The sequence below is a fragment of the Trichogramma pretiosum genome, unplaced genomic scaffold, assembly GCF_000599845.2.
Source record: "Trichogramma pretiosum strain Unisexual culture from Peru unplaced genomic scaffold, Tpre_2.0 scaffold10, whole genome shotgun sequence".
Lineage (NCBI taxonomy): Eukaryota > Metazoa > Arthropoda > Insecta > Hymenoptera > Trichogrammatidae > Trichogramma > Trichogramma pretiosum.
In genome coordinates, this window is record NW_019641652.1 from 636,708 (window position 1) to 663,507 (window position 26,800).

General features: G+C 39.1%; 2 protein-coding genes across 6 annotated transcripts; one reads left to right on the plus strand and one right to left on the minus strand.

Moving 5' to 3' along the window:
- Positions 1–1,252: 1,252 nt before the first annotated feature.
- LOC106656380 (protein enabled-like) lies at positions 1,253–12,595 on the minus strand. Its single transcript, XM_014377328.1, has 8 exons — positions 12,085–12,595; positions 10,207–10,705; positions 10,058–10,130; positions 9,146–9,831; positions 8,774–9,082; positions 8,060–8,691; positions 6,837–7,966; positions 1,253–6,761 (listed from the first exon to the last, which is right to left on the minus strand). The coding sequence occupies exons 1-8, from the start codon at positions 12,129–12,131 to the stop codon at positions 6,688–6,690; spliced, it is 3,450 nt and encodes a 1,149-aa protein (XP_014232814.1). The 5' UTR covers positions 12,132–12,595; the 3' UTR covers positions 1,253–6,687.
- Positions 12,596–22,772: 10,177 nt separating this feature from the next.
- LOC106656454 (serine incorporator 1) lies at positions 22,773–26,788 on the plus strand. 5 transcript variants are annotated; one of them, XM_014377443.2, is made up of 9 exons: positions 22,773–22,979; positions 23,644–23,808; positions 23,888–24,072; positions 24,137–24,431; positions 24,503–24,686; positions 24,775–24,975; positions 25,256–25,294; positions 25,634–25,781; positions 25,872–26,788. In XM_014377443.2, exons 1-9 carry the CDS (start codon positions 22,953–22,955, stop codon positions 26,011–26,013), a joined length of 1,386 nt encoding a protein of 461 aa, XP_014232929.1. In that variant the 5' UTR covers positions 22,773–22,952; the 3' UTR covers positions 26,014–26,788. The 5 variants fall into 5 exon arrangements, with proteins under 5 accessions (XP_014232929.1, XP_023315702.1, XP_014232930.1 ...); XM_023459934.1 differs by having other exon boundaries at positions 25,637–25,781; XM_014377444.2 differs by lacking the exon at positions 25,256–25,294 and having other exon boundaries at positions 25,622–25,781.
- Positions 26,789–26,800: the final 12 nt, after the last annotated feature.

The following is a 26,800-nucleotide window of genomic DNA, read 5'->3' on the forward strand; positions in this document are numbered from 1 at the left end:
TGCGGCGAGCGAAAGAAACGTACATAAGAGGATGACGACGATTGTGCGCGGCTGTATTATAGAGGCAAGAGAGAAAAGCTAATGATGAGGTTTAGCCGACGTGGAGAGAGAGAGAGAAGAATACTTATCCTTGTTTTTCCGTGTGCCAAAAGACTGGCCCGATGGAGCAGCAGCAGCATCTGCCCACCCCGCATATTATATGCCTCCGACTGTATATATCATATATAATGCAAGAAGACTTTTCTCCGTCTCTCTAGTTTGCTTCTTTTTTTTTTCTTTTTTTTTTATTACGTCGACGATTGGACAGACGTGACCAGTAGCCGATATCGGCGAGCCGAGAGCTCTCTCTGCGCGCAGCACGGCCAGGAAATTGATATATATGATTCTCGTTCACGTTCTCGATTCGTTTTTTTTTCAATACATCTTATCTCGTCCGACCCGTAAAAATGTAATTGTTTCTCCGGCTTGAAAAAAAAAATTCGCGAATCGGGACGACGACGATGATGATGACGATAATAATGGCTTCGAGAAAATCCATGGGTGGTTGGTAACATTTTTTATTAAATATTTTTTTATTACAGGAGGTTAAAATATTCATAATGCATTCGGATAACAGAATTTACAAATATATCTCGATATTTTTTTTCCGCATATATTTTTATAATATATAGGTGTGTTTATATACACATCACAAATTTGTTTGTAAACTCTTTATACTTCTTTTTGTTTTTTTTTTTTAATATTTACACGAGCTATAGTGGCACACAAATTCATCCACATCGTGTGTGTACAGAGATTGCGACTGTTGAGTTCGATAAATTTTCATTTTCGTACTTTTACGTACTCTCTTTCTCTCAGCAGCAACTTTCGCCCATTTTTCGCTAAATTCGGCATAAATATTACGACTCATTGATATCTTAATCTCTGTAATCATTTTTTTCAATTTCCACGTATTTTTTGTTTTTATTTTATTACTTTTTTTTATTAAAAATTACTCTCCCATTTACTACGGATTAGTCGTCGCGTTTTTTTTTAATTTTAATGATAAATAATCGATCACCGCTTTGAGGATTCAGTAAGTAAATGTACAATACGTATTTGCCTTTAAAATCTTTTTTTTTGTTTTTTTTTTTTTACGTTTTATGTTAATCTTACCAACGCTCATTCATAAATTTCACAATAGCATTCTACGATACATACACACATTATTCTCTATTAATCCTATAATCCATTTTTTTTTTTAATTATTTAATTTTTCTCAGTAACGTTATTCTCAACAAATATCGCTGCTCAGCCGAGTACGCTCGAGTATCGCCTAGGATATACCGTTTTCAGGAAAAAAAAATGTACACGGTCCTGGGATGAGAATATCAAATTCATTTATGCATTAATAACTCGGCTGTTATATTTTTTCTTTTCTCTTTTCTATATCGTACTTTTGAGCGCTGTCGCGTTTATGTGTATCGCAGTGTAAAAAAAAAATTTTTCAGCGCTCGCGTAATCCATTATAAAATTATTTCACATCGATCGACTTCTTTGAGTAACACTTACACGATTGATTATAAATACAAGCAAATAAAAACACATCGAATCGTTCTATGACGTTCGTTTAAAAAATACATATCGTAAGAAAAAAAAACAACATACAAATAGCTATTTGGCAATTCTCGTTTTATCGAGATTCCAAAATAACGCATACTTTATGACACGTTGCCATATGCTTCTCTAACATAAACTTAATCATAAGTACATGAAATTTGTGGAGATATTTTCTTTTCTCGAGCGTGTATCATTTTGTTTAATCAAATAAACATTATCCAACTCGGGCACAATCAAGCCAATAGCAAATTAAAATAGCAAAGCTTGAAAAGCGAGTCTAAAATTCCATTTTTTGTATCAACAATCATATAACTTACATCTCACTTAATTTGAGCACTCTTTTGGACAGCATCGATTTGATTATTTATGAAAAAAAAGAATTTATAACTATTTGACAATGTTACCGACGATCGACATTTTATTGTTGGTTGTCTCGAACAATTAGGAAGATATTCACGAGGAGCTTTATTTATTTTTTTTCAATGATACTACCAATTGTTCCTGCGACCCGTCAATAGCAGGAACATATTTACCGTGACAATTATACCGTTATAATTTTTTTTTTCTTCTTCTTCTTCATATTCATCTTATTGTGGTCGACTTTTCATCCGCTTGAGAAGCTAGATTTACAAGGATAAAATTTTTTCACAGTCTATGGATAGAAGAATCGATCGATTAATCAATTGTCGCCAATTGCGTGCGATAGTCGACCCGCATTGACGACGACGACGACTCGCGATGAGAATAAAAACTACATCGATGTGTGTACCCTAAATATTGGATTGATTATTATTATTTTCTTTTTTAGAAATATCGAGTATTTTCCGGTATAAACTCTGACGATTTTTCTTGTTTTTTTTTTTCAATTATTACAATTAGATTGTTTTTAAACTACTGATATATTTCAAAACGTTCATCTCATTCTCGATTCGCAACATACTATCAAAGTACATCGTTAGTCATTTATTCGGTGCGCGTATAGGAGAACCGGGGCACACCTTCGAGCCCGCGCGAAACATCAATTTCACTAATATATCTCAAGATACTTCGAGGGCGCAATTGTATACATAAAGGTTATACAATGAGTTGATACTCTTGAAAAAAAAATCATTACTTGTGCAACATATATCTCGATGATTTTTTTTATAACACCTCGGGAAAACTCCAGCACGGAAAAGATTCAACTTTTGCTTTTTCGTTTTAATGAATAATTATGTTTACTTACGAGTCTATCATTATGAGGTATAAGTTGATTTTCGTCGAATTTACGGCAATGGTAAAATGTGTGATTTTCACGCGTATTTATAATAAGTCGCTTTGCCATCGCGAATTTCTATTCATATACACAACGATGAATCAGATAATTATTTATCTATAAATCTACGTTAGTCTTATTACGTATGCAAAAGTGAGTTCAAAAATAGAATAAATAAGCTTCTGTACGTTGATCTCTTATGCGCGTTTTCACATGTACAATTACAATTATGCTTACAAAAACGAATCGATGCTGCACGCGAATTTACTTCTATAATATGTTTATGTTTAATATACACGCCTGTGACTTTCTTTCTTTTCTCTATTTTTGCCGCTTTAAACTTTTTAATTCTCAAATCCACATTGTGAGTATTATCAGCGTTATATGCTTCTTTTTGATTATTCCGGACTCGCTAATAAATGCTTTCAAAAATGAAGTCAGGAGATATACATGTATGTCGTTGTTCATACTTGAAATTTTTTTTTAATAACTCGCAATCGGTCACTTATAGATGATCAATGATCATCGATCATGCTTATACATTCTTTATTCTTTCGTGAAAATTATTAAAAGATCTTAATTAGATGTTTGGAGAAAAATCGTTGCGATCAACAGAAGAGAGACCCACGTAATATACTTACGATTGATAAAACTATTTTGATATACACTGAATACTAAACAAAGCACAGACTAATTACAAATATTTAGTTGAGATTAATTACTGCGAGTTTTTCATTGAGGTATAGTAGTCATGAATCACTGAAACGATTTTCCTTCGGGTCGAATGTACTTGATTCAACTCTAAGTGAAGATTTTTTAATTAAAGTTGTAAAATTTTTATACAATTCACGTAGGCTTAACAATTAATTATTTGGTATTTTTCATGAGGAGCAAACTCATCCTGTGATTTTGCTATTTATTTCCAATATCTTGTTAAAAATAGTTATGATTTTTCTATGTACGGCAGACAAAATAACGATAAATATGTATTTTTCTTTCATCTAATTATTCAAATTGCCATGTTCGAGATCATTATATTAACAAAACATTTTGTTTTTGTTTAGAGAGAAAATTGGTCTCTCGAGTCAATCTTATCAGCAACGGAATTTTTTTTTTCTAGCCCAACAAATTCGAGCGAGTTTGTGCACATTTGTAGAAATACATCAGTTCACAAATGGATTCTCATGATTAGAAAACAATTTGTCTCGTGAGATTTCTCATTTTTTCAATAGAAATACAAAAATCGTTTTTACAATAAATACAATTTTTCACAAGGATACGCAAGTGTAACGATATTTCTGCTTCTTAACATTTATCAAAATATAAGAGAAATATCGATCAACTATGGCGAAGCTTACTCAATACAGATAGAAGCTTCAAGATCTGTGAAGAAATAATTATTATGTTTCAACAATCGTGAATCTGTCTGACTAGCTGCCATTGACGAGATTTCGCTCTAAAAAAACTGTGTACATGACGGCACAGGGAGCTTTTTTCGATTCTCTCACTCGTTTTACCGTACACAAAAACGAACCATATACTTACAACTTTGTACACAACCAATTGTTAGGTATCTTAGGGCCTATTTTATTTTGTCATAAAACTATATCTATTAAATCGATGACTTAGTCGCGAAAACGATTTACCTTTTCACATTTTACTACAAAATTTGTTTACGTTCATGATAGTTTACAATAATATTATCCAGTATAACAACGAGATTCGATAACGTTGTAAAAAGCATAAATATTTTAGCCTTATTTTCATGTACCTTTCTATATATAGTTTAAAAAAACTCTGCGCTATAATAGACGAGGTTGAACAAGATAAAGCTTTCAGTATAAAATTACTAAAATTTCTCCAATGGACGACTCTTTGTTTCATACTTTTTTTTTGTTATTTTTGTTGTTTTTTAGGTGACCAATTTTTTGTAAACAGAATATATTAAACTACGACATTCAAATATATACACTTAGACTTTGCAAAAATTGCTGTATCAGCGATGTCTTAATTAGAAGTATTTATTATCATAATCTTGTCGCGTTCATTTTTTAATTCGTATTACAGTAAACACAAAGAAGTTTGATAATGGCAGCTATATAAGATAATCGAACACTTGTGGTTTTACTCAATAAGTAAAGAATTGAAAAATATACAGTCGTGTATAATGTGTTAGAACGTGTGAATAATATTCATGTACAACATACACCAAATTTTTCTTTTTTAGTAAAATAGTACTGAATGTAACAATTTTTTACTTTAATTTCAAAAGAGCATAGTAGAAAATGTTTTTTAATTTTTTTTTCTTAAGCGACATTTAAAAAAGGTGGAAGTCGTGCCAGTAATACATATTTATATATTACCATTTACCTTTAATTGGAGTTTTGAAACGGAGAATTAAAACTATCATTTTACAAAATTATCATTTTATTCAATGAGCGCACTTTTTAACGAATTAAACGTAAGGCGCGCAATATTTCTATTAGCTTTTACATTGCTTCGTCAGTTAACACATGTACGTTTTTTTTCATTTCATTTTATTTATAACATTTATCGTTTTTTTTCAAATTCATTATGATTTTCAGGTCATTTTTATTGCTCTGCAAAGAAAAAGCAAACAAATCGCGCTCAACAGTGTCGTACATTGTAAGAGGCTAAAAATTCATCCAAACATCCGACTTATGAAAAATCAGATCATTCATTTAAAATTGTATGTACAAAAATTCATTCAAAAAATCAATAGCCTTGATGTGGTCAACAAATTCATTCTCCACGTTAAAGACGCATTAATGATGATTGCAGCAAGAAAGTTCATTTATCGTGTCAATACACGTCTTCTGCTAAATTTACGAATTGATTTTATAATAATTTTCAAATTACACGTTTTAACGAGCTTCAATCTCAATTTAATATCACTGGTAAAAAAAATAAATTGATCGCGATTCCACACACAACAAATAGCAACAAAAAAATAATCAACATAACCATTTCGAATCAATCGGACATTAGCGGCAAACACAACCACGAACAATTTAGTTACGAAAATGCCTCGTTACACCCGTACGGCATTTCCCGGCATAAATTGATTTCATTCACAAAAATTAATTAGCATAAACAAAAAAAAATAAATTATAATCACTGGTTTTCACATACCGTGCACACTTCAATAAACGCCATTGTACACGAGTATCGCGAATATTTGTTATACGTTAATAATAGCAGTAATTAATGAAGTAATCAATAAAATTCGATGATAAATAATCGTCAATATCATTAATACGCGTATAAATAAGAACACGGTAAAAAGTATTCACAACTAATTGCTTGTACCATGATTTCACGAGCTTCGCAATTTCACAAACTCTCATCTTCAAGTAGTTGGAGAAGTTAGTAAAAAATGAGAATAGTTAGCGTAAGAGAATAAGCATCTACATTATGTGTCATATATAAATACATTCAATGAAGACTAAAGAGTTTCGCTTTCAACAATTAAATACAAACTCCGTAAACGAATCCTCGGAGTAAAAGTGCGCCTTTTTTTCGTACATCAATGCAATTCACGGAATTCGTCAGTAATAACATTCGAGTCGGGCGCTGAAAAAGGCGCCACCTCCTTGACGATGGCGATTGATCGCTGCAAACGTTTCGTTCGGCTGCGGCGATGAACGTCGATCGCAGGAGGGTAGAGTAGTACCACGACGACGAGAGGACGATGCGGATGATTATGCTGTCATTGCGGCGGCCACTACTGCGACTGCCTTGCTGTCATAATCAACTGCCTTCTCCGAACCAAAGAAGGACTCTAACCGGGCCAGCTGGTCCACAGCGGGGGATCACTTGTCAGAGCTTTGGTTCTTTTCGTTACTCGATTTCGGCTTCCCCGACGCATAATCTAATTTGTAGGTAGCTGTAAAACGAAATACACGAGGTTTAAAAAGTGCTCGATGTACATTAGATTCGATGGAGTTGCTGAAAATTTTACCTTGTTTCGTAAGCGTATCCATCGTCACCTCGGTGCAGTCTTGGGCTAAATGGGCGTTACTCCCACAATTGTAACAAGATATTCTCACTGGCTGTGACATCGGTGTCGGCGATATCGGCTCCTTTCGTTGTTGTTGCTGCTGCTGCTGCTGTTGCATTATCGTTGGCGGCGCGGAATTAACTGGAGCATACGTGACGGGAACCGATGGAACGAAAATGTGTGGCTGTTGCTGCTGCTGCTGCGGCGGTGGCTGATGTTGCTGCTGCTGTTGCTGCTGCTGCTGCTGCTGCTGCCCGGGCGAAGTCTGCTGCACGTTCGTCTGTTGCGGCGGTTGTTGTTGTTGCTGCGCGTTCGTCACCGGATGGCCGCCTGGTGGGATATTTCCGGGTGGTGGAAAGTGATACAACATCTCGCCGTTGTGCTGATAGGCCAGCGTCGGGTAGCCCGGTGCCGGTCGCGCGTACGCGTGCGTGAAATTCGTATAAATACCGGTCGTAGCGGGCCTCAGAGTCGTGAAGTGTCCCGTGTGCGCCAGATAAGCCGGACTCATCGGGGTGGGCGAGGGCGCGCCTGGACCACCCGCGGGCGGAGGAGGACCCGTCACGTACTGCGGCGGCGGTGGAGGCTGCATCGGTGCTCCCCCCGCGTTCGGCGCATTGCTCGGCGGGGGCGCTCCGCCGCCGGACTGCTGCTGCTGACCGCTCGCGACCCCGTTCATCATCTGCGTGGGAGGCGGTGCGGGTGCTCCACCACCGCTCGACGTCGTCGACGTTTTGTGCCGCGCGATCATGTGTGACTGATTCTTTCTCGATACCGATGATCCTCGCCCTCGATCCACGCCCGACGGTGGCGCCGGTGGTACTTGCTGCTGTTGTTGCTGATTCGACGGAATGGAATGAACTGTTTGATGTTGCTGCTGCTGTTGCTGTTGCATCGACATATCGACGTTTCCCTGAATGTTGTTCTCCTGCCAATTCGTGGCTGGCGGCGTGACCGGTGGCGAATGACTGCTCGGGCTCTCCGTCGTTGGCGAGTGATACTTATTTTTCTCGACTCTATTGCAATTATCTTCGAGGCGCAGCCCTTGAAGCTGAGTCAAGCAGTAAAAGTGCTGCTGCGCGCCACTTCGACTATGAAGGAACAAAAAAAAAAAAAAGAATTGACAATCAAAATCGAGCAAAGTGCTACTTTTATACTAAATTGACCGGTCCATCCTAACTTACTTGGTGTAGCGATTCGGAACCCCGACGGGCACCGGTGTGAAGCAGTTGTAGCACGCGTTGTGCGCTGGATACAGCGTCGTCGGCGTCGCGTGAAACATCTGTATCTGGGCCGGCTGCTGCTGCTGCTGCTCCATATGATTCGCGTAGCCGCCACCACCTCGCCTCATATTGTGCTGCTGCTGCTGTTGCTGTTGCTGTTGCTGCTGCGTCTGCGGATGATAATTGTGCATGCTCGTCGGGTCCGCCGCCGCCGCCGCTGCAGCTATATTCGCGGCAACAGCAGCGGAGGTTTTGCCACCGTTCAGCGCCTCGCCAACGCTGCTCTCAACAACGGGCATGGTCTGAAAATGGAAATTCGGTAAACGTTTCGCAATGGCTTTATTACGACGCACGTAACCAATTTCGTTATTATTGCCAGCGACGTTCATCACCTCGCTCATCTCGTGAGACGTCGCGTCGGCGGACGACGACGACGACAACGACGACGAGGAGACGACGCTGTTAGGGCCGTCGAAATTTTTATTGCTACTACTACTGCTGCTGCTGTCGACGCCATTGGTCTGGCTCTTGGCGATCGGGCCGTTAAACGTAACGCCGTCGGTCGATACATCTTCGTTGCTCAGTCTCCGAATCTGTATGATAATTACTTATTATCAATCAATTCTCATTTAATATGCGTATATTATACTATTAAAACCAAAGCAGCTAGTTCACCTCGTTCTTAGAATAGTTCTGGAAGTTGCCCTTGAAATTGGGCATCTCCTTGTTTCCCGTCTCGCTGGCCAGGGCGGGCTTGAGTCTGGGCGGCGCCTGTTGAGCTTTAGCGCCCAGCGGCGGGCCCATCGTCGTCGGCGTCGACGTCGAGGTCGACGCGATCGTCGCCGGCGGTACCGCGGGTATGTGCTCGCCGCTGTATCTGCCATTGTAAGGAACGAGCGGCCTCGACGGCATCAACGGCGGCAACTGTGGCGCCCTGTTCGAGCTCATCGACGGCAGCACGGGCATGGAGGACGTCGTCGTGCCCTGTAAAAGAGAGCAGGTGTTGAGTACATCATTTTAAAAGGGAAATTAAATTACGGCACTCACCATAGCCGACGAGTTTGTGATGTTCGTTTGAACGTTTGAACTAGAACTAGAGGTTGAGATCGTCACGGTATTCGAGGTAGGCTGAGTCGATGTTCTCGGTTGTAATTGTTGCTGCTGCTGTGACGTAGGCGTTGTCGAGACTCCCGTGGCCGTCGACGTCGACGCCGGCGGTGGCGGGCCGTTGACCTTGTTACGCTGCTGCAACGCGACCGTGGGCGAACTGCTTCGGCTGTGGCTCTGCGAGTGCGTCGGCGACGATTGCTGACTGACGAGTGGCGAGTAGGCGGCCGCAGCAGCAGCAGCCGTCGGTGGTGGCGGCGGCGGCGGCGCCGGGACCATCTCGCCCGCAGCCGCCGTCACCGTCCCCGCCACCGGGGCGGCCGCCTGATAGACGATCTGATGATTGTGCGGCATCAAGGGCCAGGGCGCCATTGGTGCCATCGTGGCGTAGCCCACCGGCAGGTAGTGCGGCTGACCCGCGGCCTGTGGCGGCGGCGGCGGCGGCGGTGGTGCTGCTGCTGCTGCCATCGACGCGATCTGCTCGGTCGGCACCGGTAGCACGGCCATGCCGCCACCCGGATGCTGGTGCATGATCGCTGCTGCGGCTGCGGCCTGCGGCGGTGGCATTCCCTGGGCCATCAGCGCGCTGTTACGCATGTGCATCTCTTCGGGAAACTCGTGCAGTACTGCGAAACATTAGAACGCGCGACGAGCGATAAGTTTGTGCGGTCTGAATGGAAAGTCAACGATTAATGAATGCTCTTCGTTCATTCTGTCAATGATATTACGGAGAATGGATTAATCGTCGATGACAGGGCAGCTTTTGACTTTAAAATTGGAAATTGTTGTTATGTAAGGATCAGTGGAATCGAATGCAATGATGCAGGATTATAGTTTCTGGGCTTTAATTACCTTGAATGGTTTGCATCGGTGGATGAGTCACCACTAGCTCTGATTCGTTTTGATTTACACAAGGTACGCAGCCCTGAAATGAAAATGATTGTTAATATTGCAGCATTTGACACAAGCGATACTTGACTATTGTTAACAGAATGACTTACTTGAACAGTTTTGTATGATACAGGCCCATTTTTGTTAACACCCAAGCGTGTCTCTTCCTCCCTCAATTTGAGAAAGATGTCTGCTATGGTGCTCTTCTGTTGATAATTGAAAGCTGGATGATTGAGAGCCATGGTGTAGATTAAAAGTAACTCTTCCAGGGGCTGGTGATCTCGTGAAAAATTGGTCCCATTGAGCATTTTGGTGAGCATCTCGTCCGGATCGAAATTTGACAAATTTTTGTACATGATGACTGCGCACGCATGATTGCAGGTGTGCAGCAATGCCATGTACAGAGCCAATTTTCTCCTCGTATGCTTGTCTATCAGATCACTGTTTGACAAATCAGTCAGATCCGAGGGTGTATTGGCACGATTCTCAGTTTCTCTGAGAGTTGTGTAGTCCCGCTTGCCCAGGTCTTCTATGCAAGCCCCCAGATACCGCACTTCAAATGGTAAGCACATGTTGAGCAGAGTGCACATCACATCTATGCGCTTATAACTGTAAAACATTACAAAAAATTAATCAGTATATCTTTTAAACATAAATTTTTTCAATTTAAATGTAAATAGTTTTTTTGTACCAAGATATTCAGTTTACAAAAAAGACTATTATTTATCTACTAACTAAAAATTTACCAAAAATTATTTTAAATAAAAAATTAATGTAATTCAAACAAAGTCAGAAAGATTTGACAGATAACCATACTGTCTAAACACGATAGTGACGTGAAAATTAACGACAATTAGATCTACAAACATAATCATCGACTTATCCCATCCGCGAGTTCATCATACTCAAGCCCCACGCGAGTAAATATTTATCGTTTTCACGCTCGAGCCCGTAACTCCTGTGCTTCCAAAAACACAGAAGATATTTGGAAAACAAACAGCAGTTAAGTTTTTTGATTTCTCCGAGACGCTTTCATAACAAATACGTATACTATTATGCACGTTTGTGTGTATTACGCGTAATAAATACGAGCTTTCCCAAACAAAGTCATACTCGTTCAAACGTCTTGTCTTATCATATTGCTTTCCCTCTTTCCCTCTCTCTTTCCATGCGGACGTAGTGCATACGTATGTCTCGTCGCGTACGTATACACACACGCAACAGAGAGTAAAGCACGAATTCGCGTATCAAACGCGAAAATGTCAATTCGAAGCGATATCGTGTGTGTGTGCCGCCGAGCTTATGTGCACGCGGAGCATATGATTTTCGACGCGCAACAGAGAGAAAGATATATAATATAAATGTATTATATAGCAGTCGTCTGTGCTGCTGCTATTTTATACCCCGGCGACATTTTGCGCTATGCGCGTGTATGTACACGTCTATGTGTGTGCAAAGTCTGTCTCGTCTCTCTTTTTGCGCTGGCTTTCCCGATAAAAAAAAAAAGAATTGTCCAATGCATATGTCAGACACGGCACAGGCTCATTTGCATGTGTGGTGTTTATGTAAAAGGCCGCAGCGGTGCACAGCTCCGCTACATAAGCACGCCTAATAGGTAAAGAGTTGTGCAGCGCGTTGTATATTTGTGCTACGATATAAGTACGCACACACGCGTGCGTGAGGTTAATACATCATCTTCTCGCGAGAGAGAGAGAGAGATAAAAGTATCGTATGGCAGACATTGACACAAGTCTATAAATGAGTGAAATGGAGCTGAGTATATAACGCGACGGCGACGACGAAGAAAAAGAGAGAGAAGGAGGAACAAACGCACTGCACGTGTGTATAAGAGGAGGCTATAATACACATATACACGCACGGGGGCCTCCGTCTCTTTCGGGACCGAAGACAGACGGCTTTTTTTTTTGACGTATCGAAAAAAGAAAAATAAATAAACGCTTTTGACAATTGGCAGAGGAGCTGCTTACCTGGACAGATTTCCAAACCATGATACCACGTTCTCCTTACACACCATTGCCAGACAACATTGGGATACCACTGTGGTGCGTGAAAAGGTGTAGTACGTGTTTGTTGTATATGTATAATATACGTCTCTCTATGTCCGTCTGTGTATGCGAGTGCAGCAGATATATACTTCTATTGCTGCTGCTACTGCTGACTGACTGACGATCCCGTCGACTCCTATTATAAATTGGCGACGACGACGACGAGCGAGACGAGCCGAGTTGAGAACCGAGCGAGATCTCTCTCTCGCCCCTATGAAACAATGCGAATCACTGAATTTCTTTTTTATCCTTCCTTCTGTCTTCTTTTTTAATTTCGTTCTCTGTCCTCCTCTCCTCTCCTCCTCCTCCTCCTCCTCGTCGTACTATACAACCGTGAGCTTCGGTGAGGTCTATTATAACGGCGGCGACGACGACGACGCGCGTGCACTCGATGTGTTTTATAATAATATTAAAAAAAATGATGACGAATGCGACGACGACGACGACGCTCTGCTGCTCTCTTTCTTTCTTGCACTCACGATTATATATTATGGTTTATATCGTAAGGGAGAGAGATAGATAAGAGAGCCACGCAAAAAATAATAATAGTAAACGACAATTGTCTTGTATTTATATATTATTATGCTGTGGCTTGCTGCATCTCTCTATACGTATAAAAACGCGAAACAGCTCCTTTTTTGTTTTTTCTTTTCCTCCAAAATAATTGGGCTTGAATCACACACACACGCAGACGAAAAAAACAACAACGACGATGCACGAAAATTGAATCGATTCCTTGTGTTTTATTTTCTTCTCTAAAAACGTCGATGCACACAACAATATCACTTGTATTGTATTTTATGGTGCCTCCTTATTCAGCAGCGAAAGAGAGAGAGACCCGCGCTCGCGACGATGGGCCAATGTTATTAGATGCATGTGTAGCCAGCCCCGCACGGATAAAACACAAACACACACACACGCACACGGGCAGAGCACAGCACACGGTATATGTAATGTATACACCAAAGCACACATACACTTTTACGCGCCTAGAGAGAGAGAGAGAGAGAGACACACAAGTGTATTTTATAATGCACGAGATGAGTAAACTGTCGTCTACTGGGCTTTTTTTTTCAATTTATCATGGGCAAAAGTAGCGAGAAGCAGCTGCTGCTGCTGCTGTCTTCGGTTCGCACTGTGCTTGGCTGTTGCTGCTGCTACTGTTGCTACTGCTGCTGCTGCTATCTTCTCCGCTCTTTTTTCCCTTTTTATTACTTCTCCTATGCTATACTTGTCGTTGTGTGTATAATACGTTAACGTTTACGTACGTATATACACGCATTTGAACGCACAGACACACGATTGATGCACGTATATATGCGTGCGCGTTACACACATGTATTATTCTCCGAGAGTTCGCTGCTGCTGCTGCTGCGAATTATATATATAATATCCCTCTCTTTCGCTCGCTCGCGAAACACTAGTATTCCACTACTGTACTCTATGCGTCGCTCGGCTCGGCTCGGCTTGGATCGCACGCGCGGCGACGGCGGCGGCGGTGTGTGCCTGCACACACGCTATTATATATGCACGCACGCACCTAGAACACTCTGGCGGTCTCGCTTTAGCACGCGGCGCTCCTAATGTTATATTATATGGTATTGTGTAGATGCTGCCTGCATGCGTGTATACGTATATTTCGCAGGCAGAACTGCGCGAGAGAAAGAGAGAGACCATAGTGATGGGCGCGAGCAGCAGCAGCAACTTGTGTTTGTATACCTTATACGATATGCTCTTGTTATAATATAATATGATGATGATCGATGCGTGAGCACGCGGCCACCAAATGATATTATTTTTAATGAATAGGGTAAATTTTCGCGAATTTATTTATCAACTAATACCTAATAGTTTAAAAATTTATAATTTCACATTAACTCGCATAAAACAAAGACAAAAATTTACTTTCGATGCAGTTGCTGATGATGTAATTCAGTTTTCGAAAATTCGAGGAAAAATCTACAAATCGGTAGAAGTAAACAATCATGGAAACCATTTAATTCTTAACTCTATTTGAATGAAAACTTATAGGGTGTTCGGACACTAGAGGGCGATCCGTTAATAGCAGATACGTCCAAACGCAAGTTCGTACCTCGTGGCTATAATGTAAGATTGGAGATTTCGTCGAGGCACTTCGGCATTTTGAAACAGTTTCAAATAATTTTATCGCAACGCATGGCCTCTGAAAGCAAAAGAAAATTTGTTCTCATTAATTGAGAAAAATTATCCAATAAAACATCAAAATTAAAGAAAGGCGTTGAAATATTACCTTGGCAAGGGTAAACAAAAATGTTGTCAAAAATTGTGCCCGTTTAGTTTCCGAGCCGCGCGATGCCGGGAGAAATTTCCTCGAATTTACCAGAAGCAGATTTGCCGCGCATCCTACGGGCCTAGATATTCCAAACTTGACTTGATGATTGATCAATAAAAAAAAGCAAAAATTAACTATCATAACAGCCATATTTACTGTAGATCAAGTTATAGTGTTTCTTTGTGCGTATCTCTTGTAAAACTGAAACTATATTTCTTGTATTGGCCGCGCGACTCGACTCGATTCGCGAATGTGGCGGTTACGACGCGCGAGCTGACGCCTGCCGGCCACCGCAGTCGGCATTTGGCAATCCCACGCGCCCGGCGCCGCATGTCGAGTCGTTGAGTCGATTTTACTTCTTTACACGTTACAACGCAGCAGCGTGAAAAACAAAGAAAGAACGTATCGATTACGGACAGTGATTCTCGTGCAAAGTATAAAATTGATTAGTTATTAGCAATTGTGTTTGTGTGATTGTGTTGAGCAATGGCTCAAGTCGACCAAAGCTGTTTGAAAAAGTTGAAAACTTTTCGAGAGGAGATCGATTGGAAGAATAAAAAAAGGGAAAGACCTCAACTTCTGCACCGTTTCTTTTTCTTGATTAATAATTGTGAGGGACAACTGCCAAATCTCCGAGACATATTTCAGCCCAGAGAAATTAATTGGCTTGTCGGGCTTCGAGACGAAGAGGGTCAGACACTGCTGCACTTGGCTGTGACCGGAGGCAACAAGAAGGCGACCGAATTACTACTGAGAAACGGTTCGGATCCGAATTCTGTTAAAAAAAGTGGATTACTGGCTCCTCTTCACATAATTTGCGACTGGAGAAACAAAAAAAAATCGATGACATTCTTGAAGATATTCTTCGACATCAACGACGAACTTAATCAGCAAGTAAAAGTCAACACCCAAGACTTTTTCGGCCGGACAGCGCTGCACTTGGCTCTGAAGCACAAGAACACGGAGGTGGCCGAATTACTGCTCAGAAGAGGTGCCAATTCAGATTTACCAATGAAGGATGGATCGACTCCTCTGCTTATAATTTGTAGGAAAGGCAACGATGATGATTGGGCGACTTTCTTGAAGCTGTTCTTCGAGATCAATGACGCAAATCTGGCCAACGAGGATGGAAAGAAACTTCTTCATTTAATTTGCGGGTTATGCCACGATTTCAAAGGGGCTGCATTCTTGAAAGTATTTTTCGAGATCTGCGCCGAAAAAAATCAGAAGGTGCAGGTAGATGCCCGGGACAAGAGGGGCCGTACACCATTGCAATTGGCTCTGAGTCGTGGCAACAAGAAGACAGCTGCATTGCTACTGAAAAACGGCGCTGATCCTAATTTGGCCGATGAGGAAGGATCGACACCTCTGCACTATATTTGTAAAAATAGACACGAGGATTCAGTGGTGGAACTCTTAAAGACATGCTTCGAGATAAATGACGATCAAAATCGCCAGGTTCTGGTCGACGCCCGGGACGAAAAGGGCCTAACACCGCTGCAATTAGCCGTGGAAAATCTCTGGCCGGACGTGGTCGATATGCTCTTGGATCGTGGTGCGGATTTGTCCAGTTTAGAATTTACTAGCGAAAGTTTCTTCGACGAGTGTTTTGGACTGTTATGGGAGTGGGATGGGGGTGCGTGTGAATTGGAACGAGTGTCAAAGGTGCTGGTTGTCATCGAACGTCTAGAGAAAAGAGGATACAAACTCGATCTACGTAACGCACTGACAATCATAAAAGTATTCGCCAAGTACAGATTATTTGAAAAGTCGGCGGATCTTACATATTGGCTTGGCAACAAAGAGTTAATAAACATAGCAAAACAATGGATGATTCATCCCAGGCTGTCGCTTTACGACTTGTTTTGGATACAACCCAAAAACGCGGAAAAATTACTCTCAAATGTAGACTTCTTGGAGTTAACGCGTTCTGCAAAAATTAGGATACAACGCAGTTCTTATCGTGGGATGTGTATGGCTCAACTTTCTGAGATGATTTCGAGAGGATTTCGTCGGCGGTGGACGATGGAATTTTTCCTGGTGTTGACGCGATATCAGCTACCGATTCTTTGCTGTGAAAAAATCATCGATTTGCTGAGTAACGAAGACTTGCTGGGAATATGCCTGGCAGCAGAAATCTTTGTCGAAGAAGAAACCCAATAAAAGATGTGATATCATTCAAAAAGGTATTTACATCTTTTTTTAGACAAAATAATAGTTTTTTAACCCATTTTTAAATCTCTGTAATTATTTTCTAGGCAAGGACGTCGAGGTTTTTCATGTGTACTTCTTCTTTGAAAACTTTAAAGTGTTTAAGTCAGTTTCCACGATTATCATTACATATTTTATAAAATAAGAATTATATTGATGGAAATAAAATAAATAAAATAAAATATATCATGAAGTATAAAATTGTATTTAAAAAAAGTTCCATCGAATGAAAATTTTGACAAAAGAAAGATTCTACATGATTTGTAAGCTCGATTTAGCAAGAGGTAAAATTACTAATACTAAATCGCTCGATGATTCTTCATATACTTTATCCCAATAAAATTGAGCGATGCAAAATAGAAAGATTTAACTGCATTCATTTTTAATTAGTTTTTCATTGATAATAAGATGAGGTGAGACACTTGACATTCTATCAAATCCGTCCACTTACAAAATGTTGAATCATAACGTAAACTTATTTTCGTATAAAGATAAATTTGCGCAAGTTGTATCGCATCAAGATTCGTTTAGTAATAAATCAAAAATGAAAAATTTGACTTTCACGACCGCGCACCTATAACTAGTACTATTATTAAAGACTCCCACGTCAAGTAACATGTTTGGCTTCACTTGTATTCGACAGGATTTGTATACCATTTATAAAACGTCGTGATTCGTTTTCTGACATGCGATACGTTTAGATCATTGCTTTGGCGCGCCGTTGAACTGAATTAAAAAATTTTGTGGTCATGAGGAACTTAGCAGTGATGTGTCGCATATCAAATATATAAATTAGTGAAAACAAACAATTAAAAAAATTATTGTGCTCTAATTTGTTTGAATCGAGCTAATAGGATGATCGGACACTAGAGGGCGATCGGTTAATACCAGGTATATCCAAACGCAAGCTCGAACCTCGTGGCTATATGTAAGATTGGAGCCTATGTAAGATTGGAGCTTTGGTCATAACATGTTTTGCACAGTTTCTAATCATTGTGTTGCAACACATGGCTCTAAAAACAAATGAAAATTAATTTTCATTGACTGCGAAAAATTTTTTGATAAAAATCACTTATTAGAACAGCGTTGAAATGGTACCTTGACAAATGTAAGAAAAAATGTCAGGGAGAAATTTCCTCGAATTTGCCAGGCGCAGTCTACGAGGCTGAGACCTCCAAACTTGAAAAAATTGGCTCGATTAAGAACGAGCTAAAACTTGAAAGTACCAATGAATATTTCAAATTAATGCGACAAATTTTAAGAAAATCAATATTTTATCAACGCGTAGCACCATATTTAGGCTCTTAGAAGAGGAGCATAAAATTGTTTCGTTCGACACTCGCGTCTTGTCAGCTGTCACATTGACATTCGATTAATTCCTGTGCTTAGTTCTTTATTCATACATTTTATTTTTTTTCCAGATACACGCGAGATATTAAAACGAATGGACACGGGAAAAGTGGATCTTACAAACGCGGTCATTTACGCAAGCTCGACGCAACTCGCTTTCAATATTTTCTCGATTATGCTGCTATTATTATGTGTGTTTAATACTCGTCAACGTGTGTCGCTTATACATTCATCAAATCACGTATTTATATGCCATCGTTGTGTGCGCGCACAATATTTAATTACAGGCTTTGAGGTTGATATGAAAATATTATACACGTGTGCGTTGATGGCGCTTGTTCCGACTTCCGAATTTCCGAGCATGTTTACGTACGCAGTAATAAGCAAGGCTACACATCGCTTTAACTCTTTTTTTTTCAATCTCGTGCTTTTTTCGTTCGTCCGCCGTTACACGGGACACTGAGATGAGGAGGCTGTAACAAGCTCGATGCGCTCGATGCGGCGCAGTTGCGAATGTATTTCGGAAGCGGCGTGGTGTATCAAAAAAATGTTGATGCGACTATCTCGATCTTACGCGCGTATTGATCATTATTTTTCGTACATTAAAGGGATTACATGCGTTTCTGTTTTGCGATCAAGTTAAAGTGTTCCTTTGACGCAAAGGCAACGAGAGACGTTCGAAAGAATCAAAGAGTTTGAAAAAACAATTCAATTGGAAAATGACTCAACTTCAGCTGGTCGAGATCGACGCCCGGAACAAGCTGGGCCGTACACCGCTGTTCTTGGCTCTGAAAAACGACGATACACGAGTGGCCGAATCATTGCTGCGAAGCGGCGCCAGCCCGACCCCGACCGACGAGGATGGAGAGACACCTCTTCATTTGATTTGCAGGAGAGGCGACGACGAATTCTTGCGGGTATTCTTCGAGATCTGCGCCGAGAAACATCGCGAGGTACTACCGATCGACCCTCGGGACAAGTGGGGCGTGACACCGCTGCACTTGGCCGCGTTTTGGTCCCACGAGAAGGTGCTCGAGTCGTTGCTACGAAGAGGTGCCGATCCGAACGTGACCAACGACAACGGATGGACGCCTCTGCACGTCATTTGCAGGAGCCGCCATTTCGATCATAGCTTGGCGAAGTTGTTTTTTGAGATCAACGACGAGTTGCGGCGGGAAGTGTTGGTCGACGCGAGCGACAAGAGAGGCTGGACCCCGCTACAATTAGCCGTGGCGAATTTCTGCCCGGATAAGATCGACGTGCTCTTGGATCGTGGCGCTGACCTGTCTAGATTCACTTTCCCGACTCGGAGTTGCTGCGAAGAGTGGCGCAATTTGAAACTGACATTGGCGTGCGAGACTCTGAGCATCGTTGGTCATCTTGAGAAAAGAGGATACGATATAGATCGAAACGACGCACTGACAATCGTGAAAACATTCGCCAAGTGCAAAATGTTCGATAAGTCAGCGGACATTGAATTTTGGCTCAGTGACGAAGACTTTGTGAGCGAGGCGAAAGAAATAACGTTGCATCCAACTCGATGGTCGCTTTACGACCTGTTGTTCCGCGTGCGACCCGAAGATGTGGAAAAAATGTTCACTCGTAAAGACTATTTCGTGTTCGCTACGTTGGAATCATCCTGGAAGATCCCCTACGCGTCCAAAGAGGCTTGTTCCGAGTACCTGTGCGAGATTCTGACAAGGGGATTTTACCGGCGCTGGGCGTTGGATTTTTTCTCAGAGCTGACGGGCTATCGGCTGCCGATTCTTTGCTGCGAGATGATCATTGAAAATCTGAAGAACAAGGACTTGCTGGGTATATGCCTGGCAGCGGAAGTCGTTGCAAAAGAAGAAAGGAGAAACGTGTGAAATCGTTCGCAAAGGTACTTTGATTTTTTTTAGACTAAATAATAATTTTTTTTACTAATTTTAACTCTATACCTTGATTTTTTTAGAAAAAGACGTCGAGGGATTTAATATTAGCTTCTACATTGATAATGTTAAAATGTACTTTTTGCTGTGCACGATTATTATTATGGTGTTAAATAAATATATTCATATATTACGAAGATATAAATAAGTATACAGTCAATTGTACAGTATTGATGTAAAAGATCAGATTTGAGTTTTTATTTTGAAAAAAATCAGCTAATATTACATTTAAAAAAGTAGCAAAAAATGCAAGTATCAATATGAATCTAATAAAAGGTTTAATCGTTTGCTAAATTTTTAAAATTTTTATTTGCGCATTGAAATGGAACGATGCAAAATCGATGAAAGCGTCTGCATAAGCTCATTTTCAGTACATTGAGTTGAGGTGTGACATACCTTTTTTCACTCGTTCCATTGTATCTTTGTAAAGGTTTCGGTAAATTTACTCGTGTCACGAGGAATTGAAATATGAAAAATTTGACTTCCACGGTTTACTTTTTTCGCAGACCCAAAAGTCGATCGGTGACATATTCAGCATTACCACTCGGTATTAGATAGCCAAATATCGTATGAACTGTCGCTCACCTCGTTTCAAAAATGATATAAAACGTCCAGATCGTCGAGTCGTTTCTTTCAAGCTTCTTGTCTAGATTTATTCTGTGCAGACTCCGACCGATGCTTTCTAAAAAGCTTAACAAGTAAAACGTACATCAATGTATATGGTACTACTACACACAACACGTTACCGCGTCACAGCGTAAACACAGAAAAATTACGTCACCTGTAGCAAGTGATTTTCGTGGAAAAATGAATTTTGGGCAATTGTAAAAGATTTACAGGGTCGATATCCTGATCTCCGAGACATTTTTCAACTGTCTGTTCTCTTGTCCATCGTCGATTCGGCGGAGATCGCTGGGTTAGGGAAATGTGAAAATAATTTGAACAAAAATGATTCGAGCCAAGATGATTCAAACCAAAGTAATTCAAACCGAGATAATTTAAGCCAAAATAATTACCCCAAAATATTCTCATTTAAGTGGAACTTCTGTAGTAACAAACAAAATGTATTAAATGTAACAAAATGAACAATTTTTTATAAAAAATTGAATCAGTTATTCTTTAAAATTCAACGAAAAAAAAATATCTGAAAAATTTGTAAAAGTATATCTAAAATATCAAATTAGCTGTTTATGGACAGCCATCAGAAGTAAAAATTCTCTTAAATTAGTTACCTGAAAACATCGAAATATGAGAGAAAAAAATCTTGAAAAATTTAAAAGAAGTAAAATAAAGTTTTGAAAAATGTTATTCATAGCTATCCATAGACAGCTATTTTAATATTTTAGATTTACTTTTACAATTTTTTTCCATAAAAATGCATGAAAATTCAATCGTATATTTTATACTTTTAATGTCGAAATGATAAAAATTGATGTTCAATCGATTAAAATTGCTAAAAGAAATTCATGAAACTTCATTCAAAACTAATACTAGCATCCACCGCTAGATGGAGAGTATTTTTACCTCTAAACCTGTAAGTGGTAAAGTGAAAATAATTATATAAGTCGAAGCACGGGTTTACTGTCACAATAATAATTTTCTGGTATTATAGGTAAATAGTAAGGGTCGGATACTTTCACGTCTGCAACTGGTACTGGGTAGTTGCTTCTATATAATTTACGATACTTTTCTCTCACATATATAGTGCTTGTTAAAAAACATTACCCAATCACTGCAATTTCCTTTTTTTATCGGCCAGCAATGCACTTTTTGAAATTTTCTGGTCCCTTTTTTTAGGGCCAAAAACAATTGCCCTTCACAAACTTCTTCAATTGACATTTTCGTTTATCGTGTCGTGTCGTTTGCTGAAATCATGAAACTCAGGCATGGACTGAAATATCCCGACACGCGGTCAAACGTGTATACGTATTATATCGTATAAGAGCAATTCTATAGAAAATTTACCATAATTATAAGGGTAAAAAAAATGAAAAAAAAAATGTCTTTTGGACGCGGCACGATGTCGACAAACGGCTAAAAAGAGGCCGAAAGTCTCGTATTGCTCGAATTGTGTCGCTAAAATAAATTAATAATCATTTTCTATAAGTTTAGGCCAATAGCAAAGTAATGACATTGCATAATATGAGATAACGCATCCGCAAGACCCATACATAGAGGCCTGTCCCGTTTAATGCAAGCAGCAAAAAATTTTGAATTAAATAATTGTATCCATAAAAAAGAAATAAAAATAATTTAATCTCTAGTTTGAATTTTGATTCATCATGAAATTTTGTTTCACTGCAGAATTAAAAGTCAAGTTTCAATTACACTCGTTGATTTGCGTGTCCAAAATGTTTAAATTCGATAAATTCGACTAAAAATTACGTAAAAGTTGCAGAATAAGTTTTGTTCCTAATCAATATCCAAGTCGACTATTTTACATTTAGTGTAAAAAGAAGTGTGGATTTCTTAATCATTCATAAATTTCGTACTGCGCTCGTTTGTTGGTAAAAGTGCGTCGAGTTGATTATATTTTTTGCCGACTGCTATTATTCCTTACCGAAAAATTACGCAATCGCATACATTTTATTGTTCATAAAATACAGCCAACTATTTTGCTTCGTATCTCTAAAAATCCTAAAATTTTAAATTTTCCTCAATTTCTTACAGATAAGATGACAAAATCGCGCAAGTCCGTTCGAATTGGCAAGCCTGCGCGCGAAAATATTATCATCTGTGTGCTGTTGTGGTGTGTTGCACGCTCGCTCCCCCACTCTGCGGGTTTCTCTCTCTCTGAGGTCTTGGACATTTACTGCTCTGCTACTCTGTGTGTTGACTTCGTCGTGTGCGCGCAACGACGTTACTTTACATTACATCAATTCCAAAATTTCGCATGAGTCAAGCCTGCGATCGACTCTGATATTGTTCAACTGTACGGCGAACGAACAACTTCTTCATATAGGATTTCAGCGATTTAACGCATCAAAATGGGTTTAGTTTGCTCAACTGCACAGGTGAGTTTTTGAGCTGTATAATGCACGTACTGCTTGCTATTGCGCGTTCCTTGCACATCGAAAACAACAAAGTCCGTGACATGTTGTGTGCGTGTATGCGTGTGTGCGTATGTGCATGTCGCACAGTGTTTATTTAGCCTGCGTCAGGTTTTCCCTTTTTTTTTCATGTATAACTAAGAATAATCTACTCTCGTGATATCTGAGTTTTGCACTTGAGTTGATTGACGATTGTGGTTAACTTTATCAGTGATAATAAATTCCAACTTGTTCTATTGTGTGCGAACATGATGATGTCTCTTGTTAAAAAATTGACCCACTTACTAGTGCTAAATTTTAGTCACTCGTTAATGTAATTTTTAAAATGACAAAAAGTAACATTTTTAATGTCAAAGCATATCTGTATAACTGTATCATGACAGTATCATACACTTTTTTAACTCCTTTGTTTGGTGAGTTATTTTTGATTGTCTACGTTTGTTCTCATATTTATCAGAGAATATCCAAAGATAAAATAAATTATGTTTACTTCTTATTGTTTATTTGAGAAGAAGTTGCTAGTAATTATTTAAAAATAGACCTTTTTCTGTCTTTGTAGTGAAGTATAAAATTTGTTTTCAAAATTAACTGATATTTTATATGATTTCTAAAATAATTATCTTTACAGATGGCATGTCTGTGCGGCAGCACAGCTTGCAGTCTCTGCTGTTCGCAATGTCCATCATGCCGCAACAGTACCAGCACTCGCATTATGTATGCTTTAATGCTGGTGCTAGGTACAATCACTTCCTGCATAACTTTAGCACCTGGACTACAAAGTGCTCTACAAAAGGTATCTTTAATTATTTTTTAAAAATTCTTATAAAAATTCAAATATTGAATGGATTATTTACAATTTTATTTGTTTTCAGGTTCCATTTTGCACAAATTCTTCAACCTACGTGCCAAATTCAATTACAGTGGACTGCCAAGCAGCTGTAGGGTACTTAGCAGTTTATAGAATAAGTTTAATAATGACTTTATTCTTTACTCTAATGTCAGTCATGATGATTGGAGTTAAAAGCACAAAAGATCCTCGAGGCGGCATTCAAAATGGGTAAGTTTGTATGTCTTTTTCAATTTTAACAGTTAAACTAATTTATTAATTTTTTTCGTCACAGTTTTTGGGCCATCAAATTTCTCCTCATCATTGGTGGAATGATTGGTGCATTTTTCATACCAGAGGGATCTTTTGGACCAACTTGGATGTACTTTGGAATGATAGGAGGTTTTCTATTCATTCTAATTCAGTTGGTACTTATCATTGACTTTGCTCACAGTTGGGCAGAAGCATGGGTTGCAAATTATGAAGAAACAGAATCTAAAGCATGGTACGCAGCTCTTCTTGGAGCTACTTTCTTGAACTATGCTTTGTCTCTGACTGGTATAATTCTCCTATTTGTGCACTTCACAAAGGTACTTACTTTTATTTAAAATTGTAAATTAATTCATTCAGCGCAGTTTATTTACTATTCTTATTTTTTTAGGCTGATGATTGTTCTCTCAACAAATTTTTCATTTCTATCAACATGATTCTATGTGTTATAATAAGTGCAGTATCTATCATGCCAAAAGTGCAAGAATATAATCAACGCAGTGGCTTACTTCAATCATCTGTTCTTACCCTGTATGTTGTGTACTTAACTTGGAGTGGAATTTCAAATAGCCCAGGTATGAAAAATCAATTTACACTTTTCAACGATATAAAAATTATTTTTCATTAAATTACTTTGATATCTAACCAATGCTATAATTGCAGATAAAGATTGTAACCCTGGATTCTTAGGACTCATTAATGGCAATGATGTAACTGCCCAGAATCGAATGGCATTTGACAAAGAAAGCATCATTGGTCTAGTTATATGGTTCAGTTGCGTTCTGTACAGTTCCATTCGCACAGCATCAAAGTCAAGCAGAATCACAATGACTGACAACGTTTTCGTTAAGGACAATGGGGCTGGTAATTATCAACTCTGCATAATAAAAATTGAAATGCATGAATTTTAACTAGCATAATGTTATAATAATATAAATGTGCCTAATAAGTGAAGGGATTAGAATATTTGAATGCTTATCTTTGAACATTTTTTTCAGTATTATTATGTTTATTTTAAAGTTGAAAAATCTATCCTGTAAATATTGATGTACTAACAAAGTATCTTCTTTGCTTTCTTTTCAATAGTTATTAATCCCTTCACTAGAGTTCTAACAGCTTAATAAACACTGCTTTTTCCAAACAGTGCAGAACACTGGAAACCAGTCTCTTATCAACAATGAAGGTAGGCACACACCATTTTGGACACTTCCATGGATCGATTTATTTTTTGCGTCCCATAAACTCATTTGACAACCCACTAAAATTTGTAGAAGTAGAAATTCGACTACACGCCATATTTTTTTAATCATAACATTACGTTATGTAAAACTAATTTACTAGTCTTCAGTGTGTGCCTGCTTTTGTTAGCAACTTTATTTAATTTTTCATCTCACTCTCTCGAGATCATCATTGGTTGACTTGATACAGCCTAATAATCGGTCGTCTCGGAATGATTTTTTTTTCTCGCTTTTTTTGGTTTGAACATTTTTTTCCTTTCGAACATACTCAGATTATGTTTCAGTAGAAGGCCGCAGCGGTGACGCCGAGGAAGGTGGTGCTAAAGTTTGGGACAACGAAGAGGACTCTGTAGCTTACAACTGGAGCTTCTTCCACTTCATGTTCGCTTTGGCTACTCTCTACGTGATGATGACATTGACCAACTGGTATCAGTGAGTATTGAATTTTGCTTTCAATCGAACAAATAGAGACTATCGGTAAATTAATGAAAATTACTCATGCCATCTCGATTAAATTTTCAGTCCGAACACATCCAATCTGGATACCTTCAATTCAAACTCCGCCTCGATGTGGGTCAAGATCGTTTCATCCTGGATGTGTATGGGATTATACACGTTGACCTTGGTCGCTCCTCTCATTTGGACTGATCGAGATTTCTCGTAAAAAGTGATTCTCTGATGTTCCAATAACGTTGGATTATCGCGACGTATACTTGAGTTTTCGAGTCACTAATTCTTTTTTTTACTACTTCATTCAATCCGAACACTTGTAAAAACGTGTACCTTTGTTTAAATATTTAAAATAAATGTAGTACATAATCACTTCATTATATAGATTAAAAACGATGCCTCGAACAATGATAAAACTAAATAAATCTTAAGTGACAAAGCGTACCGGCATGCATTTACGCTCGTAGTTGTCAAATCTTACGACGTCTTACACATGCGTATCGCTTTAGCTTTCGAATTACGTGTAGTCACTGTATAGATGAGATAGAAACGAGTTATACCGAATTAAAAGATTATATTACGTACACGATATACTTAATTGGACGTAATAAAAAGCAGTTTCGATGTTAAACGCGTGCCGATAACGTTAAATTTTCGATTGGAATTTCAGTCAACACTGGGATTCTCCGTTTCAAGCTACCTTAGACTACGCATCTTAATAGTATTCCTAAGAAAACTATAAAACTGTATTCGTTTTATACATTAAGTATGGATAAATTACAAATTTCTTTGTTACTGTGTTTATATTATCTTCTAATCGTTTTACTTAAAATAAGTGTTGAGAAAAAAAAAATTCGAAGTTGATGTATATCTCAAAAATGAGCTTGTAGCATTGGATTCTTCCTCGTTGATGTGATATAGTCGAACAATATTTAATATTGCTTCACCGATTTATCTTTCATTTGTACTTTTTGTGAATTAAAAAAAAAATATATATAAAT

Bases quoted from the DNA above. Each gene is read 5' to 3' on its own strand.
- LOC106656380 (XM_014377328.1), bottom strand. From the start codon at position 12,131: ATGGTGTGTAAGGAGAACGTGGTATCATGGTTTGGAAATCTGTCCAG. The intron at 7,967-8,059 runs GTAAGTTAGGAT...GTTCCTTCATAG, and splicing joins GTTCCGAATCGCTACACCAA to TCGAAGTGGCGCGCAGCAGC. The intron at 6,762-6,836 runs GTAAAATTTTCA...TTCGTTTTACAG, and splicing joins GGATACGCTTACGAAACAAG to CTACCTACAAATTAGATTAT.
- LOC106656454 (XM_014377443.2), top strand. From the start codon at position 22,953: ATGGGTTTAGTTTGCTCAACTGCACAG. The intron at 24,687-24,774 runs GTATGAAAAATC...CTATAATTGCAG, and splicing joins TGGAATTTCAAATAGCCCAG to ATAAAGATTGTAACCCTGGA. The intron at 25,782-25,871 runs GTGAGTATTGAA...TTAAATTTTCAG, and splicing joins ACATTGACCAACTGGTATCA to TCCGAACACATCCAATCTGG.